Raw genomic sequence first — 15,875 nt, forward strand, 5'->3', positions numbered from 1 at the left:
ACCAAATGTCAACAAGGGAGATCTTCTATATATCTGTGACATCAAGGAATTTTTATATATAAATCTCTACTTGGATGAATTGGAAGAAGTAAGAGGGATTAATGCTCACAGACATCTCCCTGAAAGACTGGTATTCAAATACAAAAGTGGTAGAGAGATCATATGGCCCCTTCACAAAATTCTCCAAGAAAGTTGTAATATTTTGATAAAGATCTTCTCATCCTTCAAGAAGAATTTTGGATTCAATGTGATAGCCAAGAAATTGGTTCTAAAGAAGATAGAAGAACCGAGGAGCAGAAAAGCCTCAAATGCACTTCCAAGAACTCTAACAATTCCCTTCACAGGAAGTATAGTGCACTTGAGGCCTTACTAGCTGATGGAATTCATGGATGACAAAGGTGTAAGAAGATTCTTAAGATTGGATGACCAATTGAGCATCTCAAGCAATGAAACTCTACTGGAAATACAAGAAAGGCCAGATCTGTCAAATGCTGAAGAATTTGAATTCCACAGGCAGCTCCAAAATCAAATAGAAGAAAACAACTGGAAACTTGAGAAGAAATCAAGACCATCAAGGAAATAGAAAACATCTGCTCAGACTAGAGGAACACCTTGATAATGATTGTGAGAACTCTTTGTACACTTTACTTTGTCCAATTTTCAATAAATTGTAGCACTTATAAGTTTCATCTACTATTATTCAATCTGGACATTGAGGGTGTTTTGTTATCATCAAGTTTCTCTTAATTTATGGCTACAATTCCAGTGATATAAATTGGGGGAGATTGTTAGGAATATGTTGTGAACTTGATGATAAGTTCAATAAAATACCTTAGTAGATTTAACTTCATGTTTTTGTATCTCTCGACGGATGTTTTAATCTAGTCCCAATGGATGAACTTTATAGTCCCGACCGATGATAATTTGACATCCATCGAGAGTGTAGCTTATGTAATAATAAGTATTGCAGCACATTTCTGCAAACAATAATGTATTTAGTCTAGTAGATTCTGTAGGATTCTCTAAGTCATGTTGACAACTAGATTGCTATACAGAATAGGTTGGCTAATTGTAAATATGAGATGTCTTGTAATTCTGTATAAGTGAAATGGAGTCAAGTGACCAAAAGGCTACCAACGGATGATCTACAAAATCTATCGACGGATGATCAACAAGGCTCCCGACGGATGATCAATATAATCCCGACGGATGATAATATTCAATTTAGCAGTTGACAATGATAACACAGTCACATGCGAATGGAATGTGGCATCCTAATTACAGGTTTTAGAAAACAAAGAAGCGTTACCATTTCCATGCAATTATGAAGATATTCAAAGATGCGGGAATAGAGTAGTGAAACAGCATGGAGTTAGACTAGATATAGTTTGTCTTATTATCTTGTCTTACTGTCATGTAACTTGGTAATATATAAACCAAGTGTAGCAAGTAGAACTAATAACTGAGTAAGCATAATTTTCAGAGAGATAGATAAAGCTATATCTGTTAAGAATTTCTCTGTAAGTTTGTAAGTTCACTTGTAAGCAGCTGTGTGATATTTAAGCATCACAGAGTTCTCATACTAATATATGTCTCTTGTGGATAAGTTCAAATCCACCAGAAAGTTTTAAAGCTTTGTGTTTTATTACTTTGTGTTTTGATTTCAATTCAAGTTTTATTCCGCACTTCTTGCAAAATCAAACACTGTTATATATATTAAGTAAGAACAGTCTTAAAATTTAAAAAGGATCCAGAATTACATTCAACCCCCTTCTGTAATTCTTATTGCATTGTTTGGGAATAACAACCAAAATGACTATCGTATCAAAAAATTTGTGTCGGGTCTCGTACGGGTCAAACTGTATTCCAGATTGAAAAAGTCATAACACGGAAAATGTTCAGAATAATCAAATTAGGTTAGGAAGGAGTTTTTCGAAGAGTTTTGGGTTTTAAAAACGCAAAAGCGGTTGAAGTTGGACGATTCCCGGTTTTATAAAATAGTTTTATAATTACTTAGAAAATAATTATTAATCCATAAATCTTTATAAAATCATATAATAACCTAAAAATTACTTGAAGAATACCAAAATTATTTATATTTTATTTTGGACAATAAAAATTAAAATACCCCAATTTTATCATATATAAACATCCAAACATCAATTCCAATTATCAAATAATTTTCCAAAAATTCACATAAAATCACATAACAATTATTTATTGATAAAAATAATTACACGATATTTCCCAAATATTACATCGAATCTCCATAGACTTTCAAGTTCTTGACCCTCAATATCCTCGCTAGGCCGAGACCAGCTATCAGAGCCTCATATTCAGCTTTATTATTTGTGGTTGGGAAGTCTAACTTCATAACATATTCAATCAAGAACCCATCTGGGCTTTATAAACTAGCCCTGCCCCACTCGAATTTATTTTTGATGTTCCATCAAAATAGAGAACCTAATATTCTTTCTCTTTAACGGCCTCTTCTTTGTCTCCTTTATTACCTTCTGTGTCTTGATGTATAGTATCTTCCTGCCCCCCGACTTCTTGGTTGGGTATGGTACACTCTACAATGAAGTCAACCAACGCCTGGGCTTTTATTGCCATTCGCGGCTCATACTTGATGTCAAATTCTCCCAACTCTATTGCCCATTTAATTAGCCTCCCACTAGCTTTGGGACTGTGAATGATGTTTCTCAAGGGCTGATTTGTTAGCACTTCAATTTTATGAGCTTGGAAGTAAGGACACAACTTCCTTGAAGCCATCACCAGGGCTAAAGCAAACTTTTCAATAGTTTAATAATTCAACTCAGCTCCGTGCAGAATCTTACTGACATAATATATGGGTTTCTGGATTTTAAGCTCCTCCCTAACCAATACAGCGCTCAAGGTATTTTATGAAATGGCCAAGTACAAGTACAAAGTTTCATTCAGAGCTGGTTTGCTCAAAAACGGGGCTTGAACCATATACTTCTTCAATCCTTCGAATGCCTCCTGACTTTCCTCAGTCCATATGAAATCTTTTACCTTCTTTAGGGATTTAAAGAACGGCAAGCACTTATCTCCGGACTTGGAGATGAATCGTCTTAAGACAACGACCCTTCCCGTAAATTTTTGAACATCCTTGATAGATCGTGGAGGCTCCATGTCCAAATGGCATTTATCTTATCAGAATTTTCTTCAATTCCCCTCTTGGAGACCATCAATCCCAAAAACTTTCTAGATCCCACTCCGAAAGCGCACTTTACAGGATTCAACATCATTTTGTGATATCTCAGGACCTCAAAAGCTTCCCTCAAATGGGTTATATGGTCAGTCTTCACTAGACTCTTGACTAACATGTCATCAACATAAATTTTCATAGTTTTTCCAATAAGATCCTTGAAAATATTATTTACCAACTTTGATAGGTAGCTCCTGAAGGGTTTTTAGCTCATAAACGCAACGAAAACGTAAATTTAAATCTTAAAAAAACCTAAACCCTCCGCAGGATCCATGCGAAAAATAATATTTAATTCGTAGTTAAGTATGTTTACCTTAAGAAGCTTTACATTAATGGAAAGATGGAGGTCTTTAATAGCAATCCAAGAACCACGAGCGGAGATCCTTAGCAGCTGCTCCTCAAGTGTGAAGCACTCCACCGGTATCCACCAAGAAAACGATGTAATGGAGAAGAAGGAGGTGGAGAGAATTAGGGTTTTGTAAAAAAATTTAGGTTGAGGCAAAAATAGGGTTTATAATAGTATATTTATAGGCAAAATTTTCAGCTGAAAATTTTCCCATAAAATATTATTATTATTAACCCTTTATTATTCTCATTAATAATTAAAACACCTTTTAATTATTAATCCTTTTTCTAAACACTTTAGAAATAATTCTCTCACTTGATTTAATTTTTAAAAATTAAATTCTTAATTAATAATATTAAGAACTTTTTCTTAATTAATTTATATTCAATTAAATCTCATTTAATCAATTATTAAATTTGCCAATTAATTATTTATTTCATAAATAAATAATTATCAGCCATTATTAATTAATTTCTCCACCATTAAATCATTCTCTTTTATGGTGTGACCCTGTAGGTTCAATATTAAGCCGGTAGTAGAAATAAATAATAATAAAACTATTTTATCATTATTTATATAAATTCTCTAATTCATTAAATATGATTAATTAATTAATCATATTTATTCTACATCGTGAGGGATACTTCTCAGCATATCGCGACTATCCGGATAATACGAATTCACTGCTTAGAATACCAAGAACCTATTCAGTGAGTAGTTACCGTACAATTAATTCCTTCTACCCTGCAATGTCACGATTAAATATAAGGCATGGAACTTGTGTCAAGCCTATCTTATTTAATCACTTGCTTTCCCATTCACTATGCTTAGTTCTATTTAATGTAAATTAGAAACTCCTTTCTAATTTCATTCACTCTCGCCAGAGATTCCTGAACTAACATAAGTGGATCAGCATTGAACATTCTCTTCCTTCACTGGAAGGGGTAGATCCTTTATTGATCATACACTATCTTCATGTACAAATTCCTATACCCAGTAAAGCCCTTATAATTGTCCCTTGAGACTCAGAACTAAACCAAAGCATAGTTCAGTGTACACAAGATGACTATGATGACCTCAAGTCTAAGGATACTTGTACAACTATCACTATGTGAACAACTGCTGACATGTGAGTGAACTCCATCAGTTGTTCAGCTGTGTGAGTCATGTTCAGTGAACTTATTCTATAATAAGCACCTACATACTAGCTATAGTGTCACCACACAAATGTCTATGAGAACAGACATCCTTCATAATGAAGCAAGCATAGTATATACCGATCTTTGCAGATTATTAATTACCAGTTAGTAATCCTACGACCAGGAACTATTTATGTTTAGAGTTATCATCTTTTAGGTCTCATTATTATGATCTCATCACAATCCATAAAAAGCTTTACTCTAAACTATGGTATATCTTATTCAAACATTTAAATAGATAGAGCCCACAATAAAAACAAAATAAGTCTTTTATTAATATCAATGAAATCAAAACATATTACATAAAAGTTATTCCTAAATCCTCATACATGATTGGACTTTGGACATATCTCTTTCAGCTCCTGCATTCTTAAGACCAAACGCCATAACAAGATAACAAAAAACACCAAAGTCAGTGATGAATGATACCTTTGGGATGTCATCCTTATGCATCTTAATCTGATTGTATCCATTGAATCCGTCCATAAAACTCAGCATCTCGTGACCAATGATCGTATCTATCAATATATTTATTCTTGGTAGTGGGAAACAATCCTTTGGGCATGCGTCATTCAGATCAGTAAAATCTACGCACATTCTCCATTTTTCATTAGCCTTCTTTACCATCACAAGGTTTGCTAACCATTTCGAAAATCGTATCTCTTCAATGAAACCAGCCTCTAAGAGCTTTTCCACTTCTTACTTAATTTCCTCCTACCTCTCAGGGGCAAAGCTCCTTTTCTTTTGCTTCATCGTCTTTCGATTTGGATCTACGTTCAACTTGTGAGTGATCAGTTCCGGGTCTATGCCAGGCATATCAGCTGCTAACCATGCAGATACATCACTATTCTCTTGTAAAAACCTCACCAACTTCCCTCTAAGGGGCTCTTCTAGTGATGCTCCAATGACAGTTACTTTCTCAGGATCCTCGGGAGCTAAAGGAATAGGAACCAAGTCTTCTGCTAGCTTCCCTCTTTTCTCGTCATTCTCGTGAATATCCAGATCTTCAATAGGCAAAACCTGCCCCCAACTCCATCAGCCCTAAGAGAGGCTACATAATAATTCCTTGCCATCTTTTGATCTCCTCTCTCTTCTCCAATCCCGTTCCGGGTGGGAAACTTCATCACTAAATGGTAAGAAGAAGGGACTGCCTTGAAAGCATGTATTCATGTTCTTTCGATGATTGCATTGTAAGTTGATCCAGCTTTTACCACTAAAAGGCTAACATCTGTGTTGCTTGTCTTGGTTCCTGACCTATGGTCATTGGCAACTTAATTATCCCTTCCACGGGCACTCAACTCCAGTTAAACCATATGTCGGCATGTCAGTTGGAGTTAATTGAGAATCTTTGTAACCCATCCTTATAAAAGTATCATGGAGTAAGATGTCCACTAAAGCTCCATTTTCTACGAGGACTCTCTTTACCGGGATGTTCCCTATTATTGGTATTATGACCAGAGGATCGTCATGAGGAAATTTGACACCCTCTAAATCAGAATCATCGAACGTCATTGTTACTCCTATCCTAGCCCTCTTCGGGGCTTCCCCGACAATATGCATAACTTCTCTAGTATAAGCTTTCCTCGAGTTTTTAGATGAACCTGCAACTCTAGTATAGGAATTCTATTTCATCTTTCAGTTGCCTACACTCATTGGTGTCATGACCAACATCTTTGTACAATCTACAATATTTGCTCTTATCTAGCTTAGTAGGATCAGCCTTCAAGGGCTTAGGCCAACGAACATCCCTATCTCTTTCGATTTCCATTAGGATCTGACTTCTGGGATCGTTCAGTTTAACATATTCGATGAACTTTTGTCTAGGTCCTCCCTTATTCGGGGTTGAATTAGTGTTTTGCTCAGTTCTAGGATACTTGTCCTTAGCATTATATTCTAGATCAGTCTTTTGCTTCTTGCCACCGGCAGGCTCATTTTTCACTACCGTCTTCCTCATGCTTTCCTCCACTTTGATATACTTCCTGACCCTAACTTGGAGCTACAACATGCTTTCAGGGAGGGGCGCTTGGCTAATGACATCTTGAAGAACTCATACCTAGTTCCTTGCTGCAATGCTATCATGGCTACCTTATCATCAAGGTCTGGAACCTTCAAAGCCTCTTTAGTAAAACGGTTCAGATAGTCTCAAGGACTCTTTTGCTCCCTGCACAATACTCATGAGTAATGCTGAACTCTTCTCATGTACTCTCCCATTGATGAACTACTTAATGAAAGCTTGACTCAAGTCTTTAAAGGACCCAATTGAATTTGGAGGCAAACGGTTGTACCACCTTTGAGCCATTCCCGACAGGGTTTGGGGGAAGGCCCTACACTTAATAGCGTTGTTCACGGGCTGTAGCAACAGTGCATTAGAGAATGTTCTGACATGATTAGCGGGATCTCCAGTGCTATCATAAACTTTGATGGTGGGCATCTTAAACTTCCTTGAGATATGGGCATTCATTATCTCTTCAGTGAATGGTGGAGCTGGGTCATCAGGATCCCCTAAAGGCAAAAGATCACTTGGATCAGTCCTTGGGACAACAATCCTTCTTTGTAGCGGACCATCCAGGTCTATGATTGGAGGAGGATTTCTCCTCCTCGGAGGTAGTGGGGGTCTTGGGGTCAAGTGTGCCTCCAAGTCACGCTTCAGCCTTTGGATCTCAGCTTCGTGAGCCCTGATCCTCTTTTGTACTTCTTGGGGATTCGCCCCTTGTGTGGTTCTGGGTCGTTGATTAGCATCTGGCATTGGTTCTTTACCAGAACGTCTCCTCCTTGGAGCCGCATCGTCATATGAAGATTCGGAATCTCTTTCAGTATAAGGTCCGGAGAATTCTTGGTCCTCCGGAATAGGAGTCAAACCGCGTATGTAGGGGGCGTCTGCCCTTACGCTTCACTCCGATTAGCATGTCCACTTCCTCCAACCTCGGGGGTATAGGGGCAACCCATAAGGGGGGGGTTAGTGGTCACAATATTTGAATACTCATACCCAACGGGTCGAGGATTCACAGGTGTATGTAGCTGCTGAAGCTGGGAATTCGTCCCTTGAGGAGCCGAGGAATTCGTCCCTTGTGGCTGAGGCTCAGTTGCCCCTATCAGGGTTGCTCCTTGGGTGGAGGCGTTGGATGAGTGTGGTGGTATCACCACCGTTGACGAAATAGTTTGAGTTGCTCCAGCTGGTGTTCCTTCAGGGGCGCTGTTTTCACTCTGTGTTCTCATCATGGTTGTTGTTATTCCTTCCCACAGATAGCGCCAAATATTATGGATAAAAAAATTGGGGTGTATTTATTGTTAGGGTTCGTGAGCTTCGAGGCTCGATTTAACTGCTCTTGTGTTTCGTGACTCGATCTGCCTTAATAAGATGCCTACGTACCTTGCTGTATGTCAAGGATCAAGCCAAAAACGTAGTTCTGATTTGTGGGGTGAGACCCCTTATATAGATGTTGGGTGTCCTTGAATTGGACTAGGGTTAGGAGATTTGGTGGACAAGTCTCATAATTAGAATGGAATTTGGAGTCCTAGGAAGTAGGAAACTGATTCCTTATTCTATGAGATTTTTTGGAGGCCAATCTCCAAGGAATTGTGTCCTTATTCAGACTTTACTTATCAGCTATTTTATCCCTTATTAATTAATTACGAAATTAATAATTATTCAGGGCTATTGGGTCTTTTTTGTCCCATCAGGCTTGATCAATGTGTTAACCATTTTGGTCTGAATGTCATACATATGGCCTTCTTTAATGGGACTTGCAGTCGTAGATGTAATTAAGGCAACATTAATGACGTGATTAAGATTTATTTTATCCCCTATCAATTCTCGAGAACGTTTTTAAATGTTATGTTGTCGTTATATTATTGGCTATTTTCTCAAATTAATTTTCTGGTATATTTATGTAAATCTCAAAAATACACGTGTCATTTTGAAATATTTTGAAAATGTTTTAGGTATGTACATTATTTAGAAGGAAATAGATTAAATACATGGGCCGGGTCTTTATATTTTAATTTTAGCCAACCATGATTGGGTCTGTTTATGTGATTTAAAATATAGTTATGGGCTTCAAGTCTAGACGTGGGTATATAGCTGCTTTTCTGTGAGCTCATCTCTAGACCTATTCGTTCGAGCTGAAAAATGGACACATGCAACTGTGAAAATAATTTGTCAATTTCAGGGACCTGCATGCCTTCTTTATGTAATCTCCATGGGTTATTAAAGTAACAACGGTGGGCGTGCCAACAATATTTGGCATGACAGGTTTGATATTTAGGGGTGTTGGAGTATTTTCTAAATAAAGAGTGTCAAAATTGATGTAACACAATGTCGGGGTCTCACAAGATTCCGGTGTTGAAGTTGGACAATATATTTTACTTCATTCACAAACTCACTGTTGCCTGGAAGTTTCTAAGAGGCATTTCCGTCTTGAAATACTCCCCGAGAATCATCACAATACTATTGGCACAACGATTTAAACACAATCAATATCCAGAAAATATGTTTGTAGAACAGAGAGTGTAAGCTTTTCAACAGCTTGATTTTTTATTGATACTCACTACAATACTTAAACAAACTACATATAGAAAGAGTCCTACAAAGTAGGAACTGCATAACAAACTACTCAGACTATATCAACCACTAACGTTAACCACATACTTATTCAAAGACTACTCCTATAAACTCTCAAAGCCACGACATACTGAGACATTACATAGCATCACGACTCAGACAACCAAAAAACTATAAGTTTGAATTAACACCCCAACAGTCTCCCCCTTAATTCAAACTTGTCTGAACACATCTTTTAACTCCAAGTATGCTCCTCATCTTCTCGAAATTCACTACGCTCAACGCCTTCGTGAGAGAGTCAGCTCGCTGTTCTTCTGAGCAAACATGTTTAACAATGATGTCTCCATTCTCAATGCATTCTCTAATAAAGTGAAACTTAACGTCAATATGCTTGCTCCTGCCATGGAAGACTGGGTTCTTCGCCAAGTTAATAGCCGACTTGTTGTCGATAAATAGCATCACAGGTGGGATATATTGCCCAGTAACTTGTGCCAACAGTTTCCTCAACCATATCGCTTGATACGAGGCAGCTGTTGCTGCCATGAACTCTGCCTCACAAGAGGAGAGTGCCACGCACCTTTGCTTCTGCGAATTCCATGTTATCAAACTTTTATTTAGGTAGAAGACCATACCGTCGGTGCTCTTCCTATCTTCTAAGTTTCCTGCCAGGTCACTGTCAGAGTACCCAATAATTACATCGTTCTCTTCATCGTTGGTATAGATTAAGCCAAACTCCAGCGTTCCTTTCACATAACGTAATACACGTTTTGCTGCATTCAAATGCATCACCGTAGGCTTTTCCATAAATCTTCTTATAACACCAACAGAATAGGCCAAGTCAGGCCTAGTATGAATCAAATATCTCAGCCCCCCGATTATACTTTTAAAATCAGTTGAGTCCACCAGTTTGCCTCCTTCATCCTTAGTGATGATTTCTTTAGGGTGCATTGGAATTTTTGTGGGGTTACAATCAAACATTCCAGCCTTGAGAAGTATCTTCTTCGCATATCCCGATTATTTCAGACAAATATATCCATCCCCTTGTACCACTTCAATACCCAGGTAGTACGTGAGCTTGCCTAAATCACTCATGTCAAAACTCTTTGTCATCTGCGTTTTGAACTCCACAATGGCTTCAATACTCGTCCCAGTAACTAGGAGGTCATCCACATAGACTCCAACGATTAGAATTTCACCTCCCACATGCCTGGTATACACTGCTTGTTCGTATGCACACCTTGTGAAACCCAGCCCCTTTAAGCATTTGTTGAGCTTCGAATACCAGGCTCTTGGGGCCTGTCTTAGTCCGTATAAAGTTTTAAATAACCTGTACACCATATGTTCTTTTCCACGCTTTACGAATGCTTCAGGTTGCTTAACAAAGACTTCCTCGCTAATTTCTCCATTAAGAAAAGCTGTTTTAACATCGAGATGGTGTACCTGCCAATTACTCTTAGCTGCAAGTGCCAGTAACAGTCGTATTGTTTCGATACGCGTAACCGGTGCAAAAACATCATCAAAGTCTACACCTTTCTTTTGCACATAGCCCTTTGCGACAATTCTGGCCTTATACTTCGTTATGCTTCCATTTGCATCTCGTTTAATCTTATATATCCACTTCAAATCAATTGCTTTTCGCCCCTTTGGTAATTCAGTTAGCTCCCATGTTCTGTTCTTATCAACAGCTTCAATTTTAACTTGCTTTGCCTTCCTCCATTCATCTTCTTTAGCAGCTTGCGTGTAGTTAACTGGTTCATCTACGCCCATAAGATACAATTCATCCTCGTCCAGTTCTATGGGTTCAGTAGCAGTATAAATTTCACCAAGTGGCTTGAATTTCACAGGTGGCTCGTCTGTCTCAGATCCATACTCTGATGCACTCAGATTTTGTGCATCAGTACTGCCTTCAGTTTCAGAGTTATCATTAATTTCATGTGCCTCTTGTCTCGTTTCTTCACCCTCTGTAATCTGGTTTTGAACAGTCGATATCACAATAAAGTTTCCATTATTTATCTCATCTGCATCTTCAGTTTCAGGCCAATTCCACGATTTTTTCTCTTCGAAGATTACATCTCGACTTACATGTATCCTTCGAGATTCAGGGCCAGCAACCGGTAGGCTTTTGTACCCGGTTCTTTGCCAAGATTCACTACTGGCCTGCTTCTAATGTCAAGTTTTTTCAAGTTCACATTCTGCTCCTTCATGTGTGCCACACACCCAAAAACACGCAGGTGATCTACACTTGGTTTTTCCTTGGACCACGCCTCGTATGGGGTAACACCAGTTACAGCACGGGTTGGAAGTCGATTCAACAAATATGTTGCGTGTCGAACGGCTTCCCCCCACAAGTAGTTTGGCATCTTCATCTCCTTTAATAAGCTCCGTGACATCTCAATCAAAGTCCTGTTACGTCTTTCGACCACGCCATTCTGCTGTGGCGAGTAAGGTGCAGAAAAATGGCGTGTGATTCCAGCTTCTTCACAATATTGAGTGAACTCTTTTGAGGTAAATTCCCCACCATTGTCTATTCTGAATGTACCAATCTTTTTCCCTGGACTATTCTCGACTAACACACGAAATTTCTTAAAAGCATCAAACGCATCGTTCTTATTTTTCAGAAAATAAGTCCACATTACTCTACTATAATCATCAATTAGAACAAATATGTATCTCTTACCTCCAGGTGTGCTTGGAGATATTGGACCACAAAGATCACCATGCACCAGTTCAAGAGGTCTCATTGCTGTGAACTTCGATTTGCTGGGAAAAGATTTTCTGCATTGCTTTGACATGAGACAACCAGTACACACCTCTTTCGGTTGGTTAATAATAGGCATTCCTAACACCATATTATCTGTAGTCATAAGTCTCATGGCCTTGAAGTTTACATGTCTGAGGCGAGAATGCCACAACCAACTCTCTTCTTCACACCGCGACATCAAACATTTTATGTCCCTGCTATAGATTATAATTTTGTACAATCTATTCGCGGAACGTTTAACTTTCATGAGCAAATTACCTTATAGTTCTCTAACCCACAGATACTCACCTCTAATGGTGACATCATACCCCTCCTCTGCAAGTTGCCCAAGACTAATAATGTTACTACGTAAGGAGGGAATAAAGTATACCTCATTCAACGTTCTGATTTCACCGTTCTTGCACTTCAAATAGATGCAGCCCTTTCCTTCAATTTTCACAACCGATCCATCTCCAAATTTAACTTGTCCCACAACATTTTTGTCCAATTCATCAAACTTAGATATTTGTCCTGTCATGTGATTACTAGCTCCATTGTCCAAGTACCACACATTGGATTCAATTTGGCCTCCAGCATCACCTTGACTTAATCTTGGGTTCACATGTTCTTCATTAATCAAGTATACCACCTTCTCGTTTTCCTTGAGTTCCGCCAGAAGTAGTGCAGGTTCCTCGTCAGGAATCTGTGCCATGTGAGCCTCCTCCTTTACATCCTTGTCACGATTTGGCTTCTTACACTCGAAAGCAAAATGACCATAAGCAAGACAATTGAAACAGCGTACTTTGCTCTTGTCACGACTGGTTCGAACGACTTCTTTCCTCCGAGTTTTTTGTGTGTTAACTTCACCAAAACCCCTGTTGCTTCGCTTAAGCCACTCTTCCCTTGTCAATAGCAACCTGGACTCATCTTTTTCCCTCTCAATCCACTGTTCTCTAGTCAGAAGAAGTTGATTACCACCAGTATATGTCGATCCCTTAAGACGTTCTTCGTGTGCCTTCAACGACCCCGCCGTCTCTTCCATCGTCATACTGTCCAGATTTCCAAATTGCTCTATGATAGAGGCAATTTGCAAAAACTTGGTGGGCACCGCTCGCAAAAGCTTCTTTACCACATAACTTTCAGTAACGTCCTCTCCCAAAGCTCGTATGTTCGTCACTAATCCAGCCAATTTCATGCTGAAATCATCAATGGTATTCGTTTCCTTCATGACCAAAGACTCGAATTCAGTCTTCAACGTCTGCACTTTTGCAGTTTCAACGCGCTCAGCTCCTTGACACGTCACTTTGATGGCCTCCCATGCCTCTTTGGCTGTCTCTTTATCAGCTAGGGACAACAGTATGTCCTCGGGTATAGCCTGATATATCGCTGTCAGTGCTAACTTATCAACTTTCTCTTCAACCTCTGTTGATTTCGGATCCTTTGGTGCAACTGCTTCCCAAACTCCATGGGCCTGCAGATTAACCTTCATCTTCATGGCCCATGCTGTGTAATTCGCTCGTGACAGCATGGGATAACTCAAGCTGATCGTTCCACTCTTAATCTTCCCTGTTTCCATCGTTTGTGCCTTTGGCATGAACTTGGTCATCCACTACGTTGCCTTGCTCTGATACCAGATTATTGGCAAAACGATTTAAACACAATCAATATCCAGAAAATATGTTTGTAGAACAGAGAGTGTAAGCTTTTCAACAGCTTGATTTTTTATTGATACTCACTACAATACTTAAACAAACTACAGATAGAAAGAGTCCTACAAAGTAGGAACTGCATAACAAACTACTCAGACTATATCAACCACTAACGTTAACCACATACTTATTCAAAGACTACTCCTATAAACTCTCAAAGCCACGGCATACTGAGACATTACATAGCAGCACGACTCAGACAACCAAAAAACTATAAGTTTGAATTAACACCCCAACAAATACAACTTGACAATTTATATAACATTTTTATTTTAACTCTCTCCGGCCATCATCGGATTAGTTGGGATGGTTGTCATGGTACAATCATACGACATTCCCAACTGTGCATTTAAATTCTGTATTAATAGAGATTAGAGAAGGATTTCAACGGCTCATCTGGTTAACTAAGTGAGAAGTATGTTGATGTTAGGAACACGTACATGCATAACAGCATAAGTGGTCACTTTGATACATAATGCAGTGAAAGAGTATAAGTTTTTGGTAGAGTCCTTTGTGGTCTTTTCCATCTTAAAATTTTAGAACGACTACTTACTTAACATTATATTAGAGTTTAGTTTAGGAAGTAGTCTCCGGTTCAAATCCAGCCACTCCGAATTATATAATTTAAATATTTGTCATTGGTATTAGTTATTGACGTTGTTGTCAAACGTAACTAAATGTATATATGATTGAGGGAAGTGTGATAAAGAGTAATAGATCTTATACAGGTCTTTATCTAACATTTTAAGATTTTCTAGCTACCGGTTACTAAACGAATACAACTTCAGAATTATTTTGAAAACTGGTCCAAATCCAACTTGTACAAGCTTGTTACTTATTGCATAGTGTGGTTTGAGCCTAAGCTCGGGTGGAAACGCGAAAGTATAGTAAGCCTAGATCTTCTTTCTTGCTCTTGAAGATCAAATTTCATATGAGATGCATTGATTAGAGGTGCAATTCATATTGCATATACAGCTTAACCACAAAACTATAGTTTTCATTTACCTGTTGATCTCTTAAAAACGTTGGTTTTTCTTTTCTTCCATGGACAAAATGTAGAGATTAGCATTAGTAGAAGCAATGGTCCAAAGAGCGGTGAAAGAATCAATAACTAAACAAATAAAAGAATAGGTAATCAGTATATATAAGGTTGAAGGAGTTGTAGTGCCTGTTTGGCATATCATTCTACGGGCTCATTGGGATCATAGGCTCGATACTATTTTTAGTGGACTGTTTGGATGTTTTGCTTTCTTGATGAAATTGTTGCTTAAATGATAAAACCGGGAAAGTTAGCTTTTTCATTTTGCTTATTTGCCTCATCTGTCAGCATTTTAAATAATTTTAGCTATAAAATGTTTTAGATGATTTTGATTCTTATTTAAGAGTTTATTTCAGTATTTGTTTTTTTTATAATGTATATATTTCAAAAAAATTCAGATTTGATCAAAAATATATTTCAACTTTCATTCTTTATATTTAATAACTAGTTTAAAATCCGTGTGATGCACAAATTGTTTTAATATATATTTTTTTATTTTTTAGTTTAAGTTGAATTGAATTTTTAATATTATATTATTGATTTGAATTGATTTGATAATGCATTTCAGTAAGAAGAGATATTATTCTTGATTGTTTACTACCCTTGTGTCCCTAGGTAGTATATATTAGGGGACCGGGCTCTACACACATTTTAAGATTTTTTTAAATTTTAAAGTATAGTTCTGTAAATAGTTTTTAAAAAAAAATCTTATGAATAAAAAATTGTTGTTTAAAGTTCAATACAAAAATAAAAAAAATAAAAAATATGTAATTATATTTTATATTCACCTTACAATGCGTGTCGAGAATTGAAAAAAAATTGTATATATAATTTGATTGGACAAAGGGAGTAATAATTATAAGATTATTATTTTATTAAATATAATTATCGAATGTTATAACTTAGAGCATCTCCAATGAACATTGTAAGTATTGGCTATATTGATTGGATATATTTTAAAATAGTATGTTATTAAAATGTTATGTTGTTATAAATAAAATATATATCTTCAATATGGTAATAAATGATTAGATTTTTTTTAATAGATTTTT

At 37.4% G+C, this 15,875-nt stretch overlaps 1 protein-coding gene across 1 annotated transcript; it reads right to left on the reverse strand.

The window, feature by feature from the left end:
- Positions 1–9,542: 9,542 nt before the first annotated feature.
- LOC141691091 (secreted RxLR effector protein 161-like) lies at positions 9,543–10,283 on the reverse strand. The gene has a single exon (XM_074495834.1). The coding sequence runs from the start codon at positions 10,281–10,283 to the stop codon at positions 9,543–9,545; it is 741 nt and encodes a 246-aa protein (XP_074351935.1).
- Positions 10,284–15,875: the final 5,592 nt, after the last annotated feature.

Source organism: Apium graveolens, chromosome 10 (genome assembly GCF_009905375.1).
Source record: "Apium graveolens cultivar Ventura chromosome 10, ASM990537v1, whole genome shotgun sequence".
Taxonomy (NCBI): domain Eukaryota; kingdom Viridiplantae; phylum Streptophyta; class Magnoliopsida; order Apiales; family Apiaceae; genus Apium; species Apium graveolens.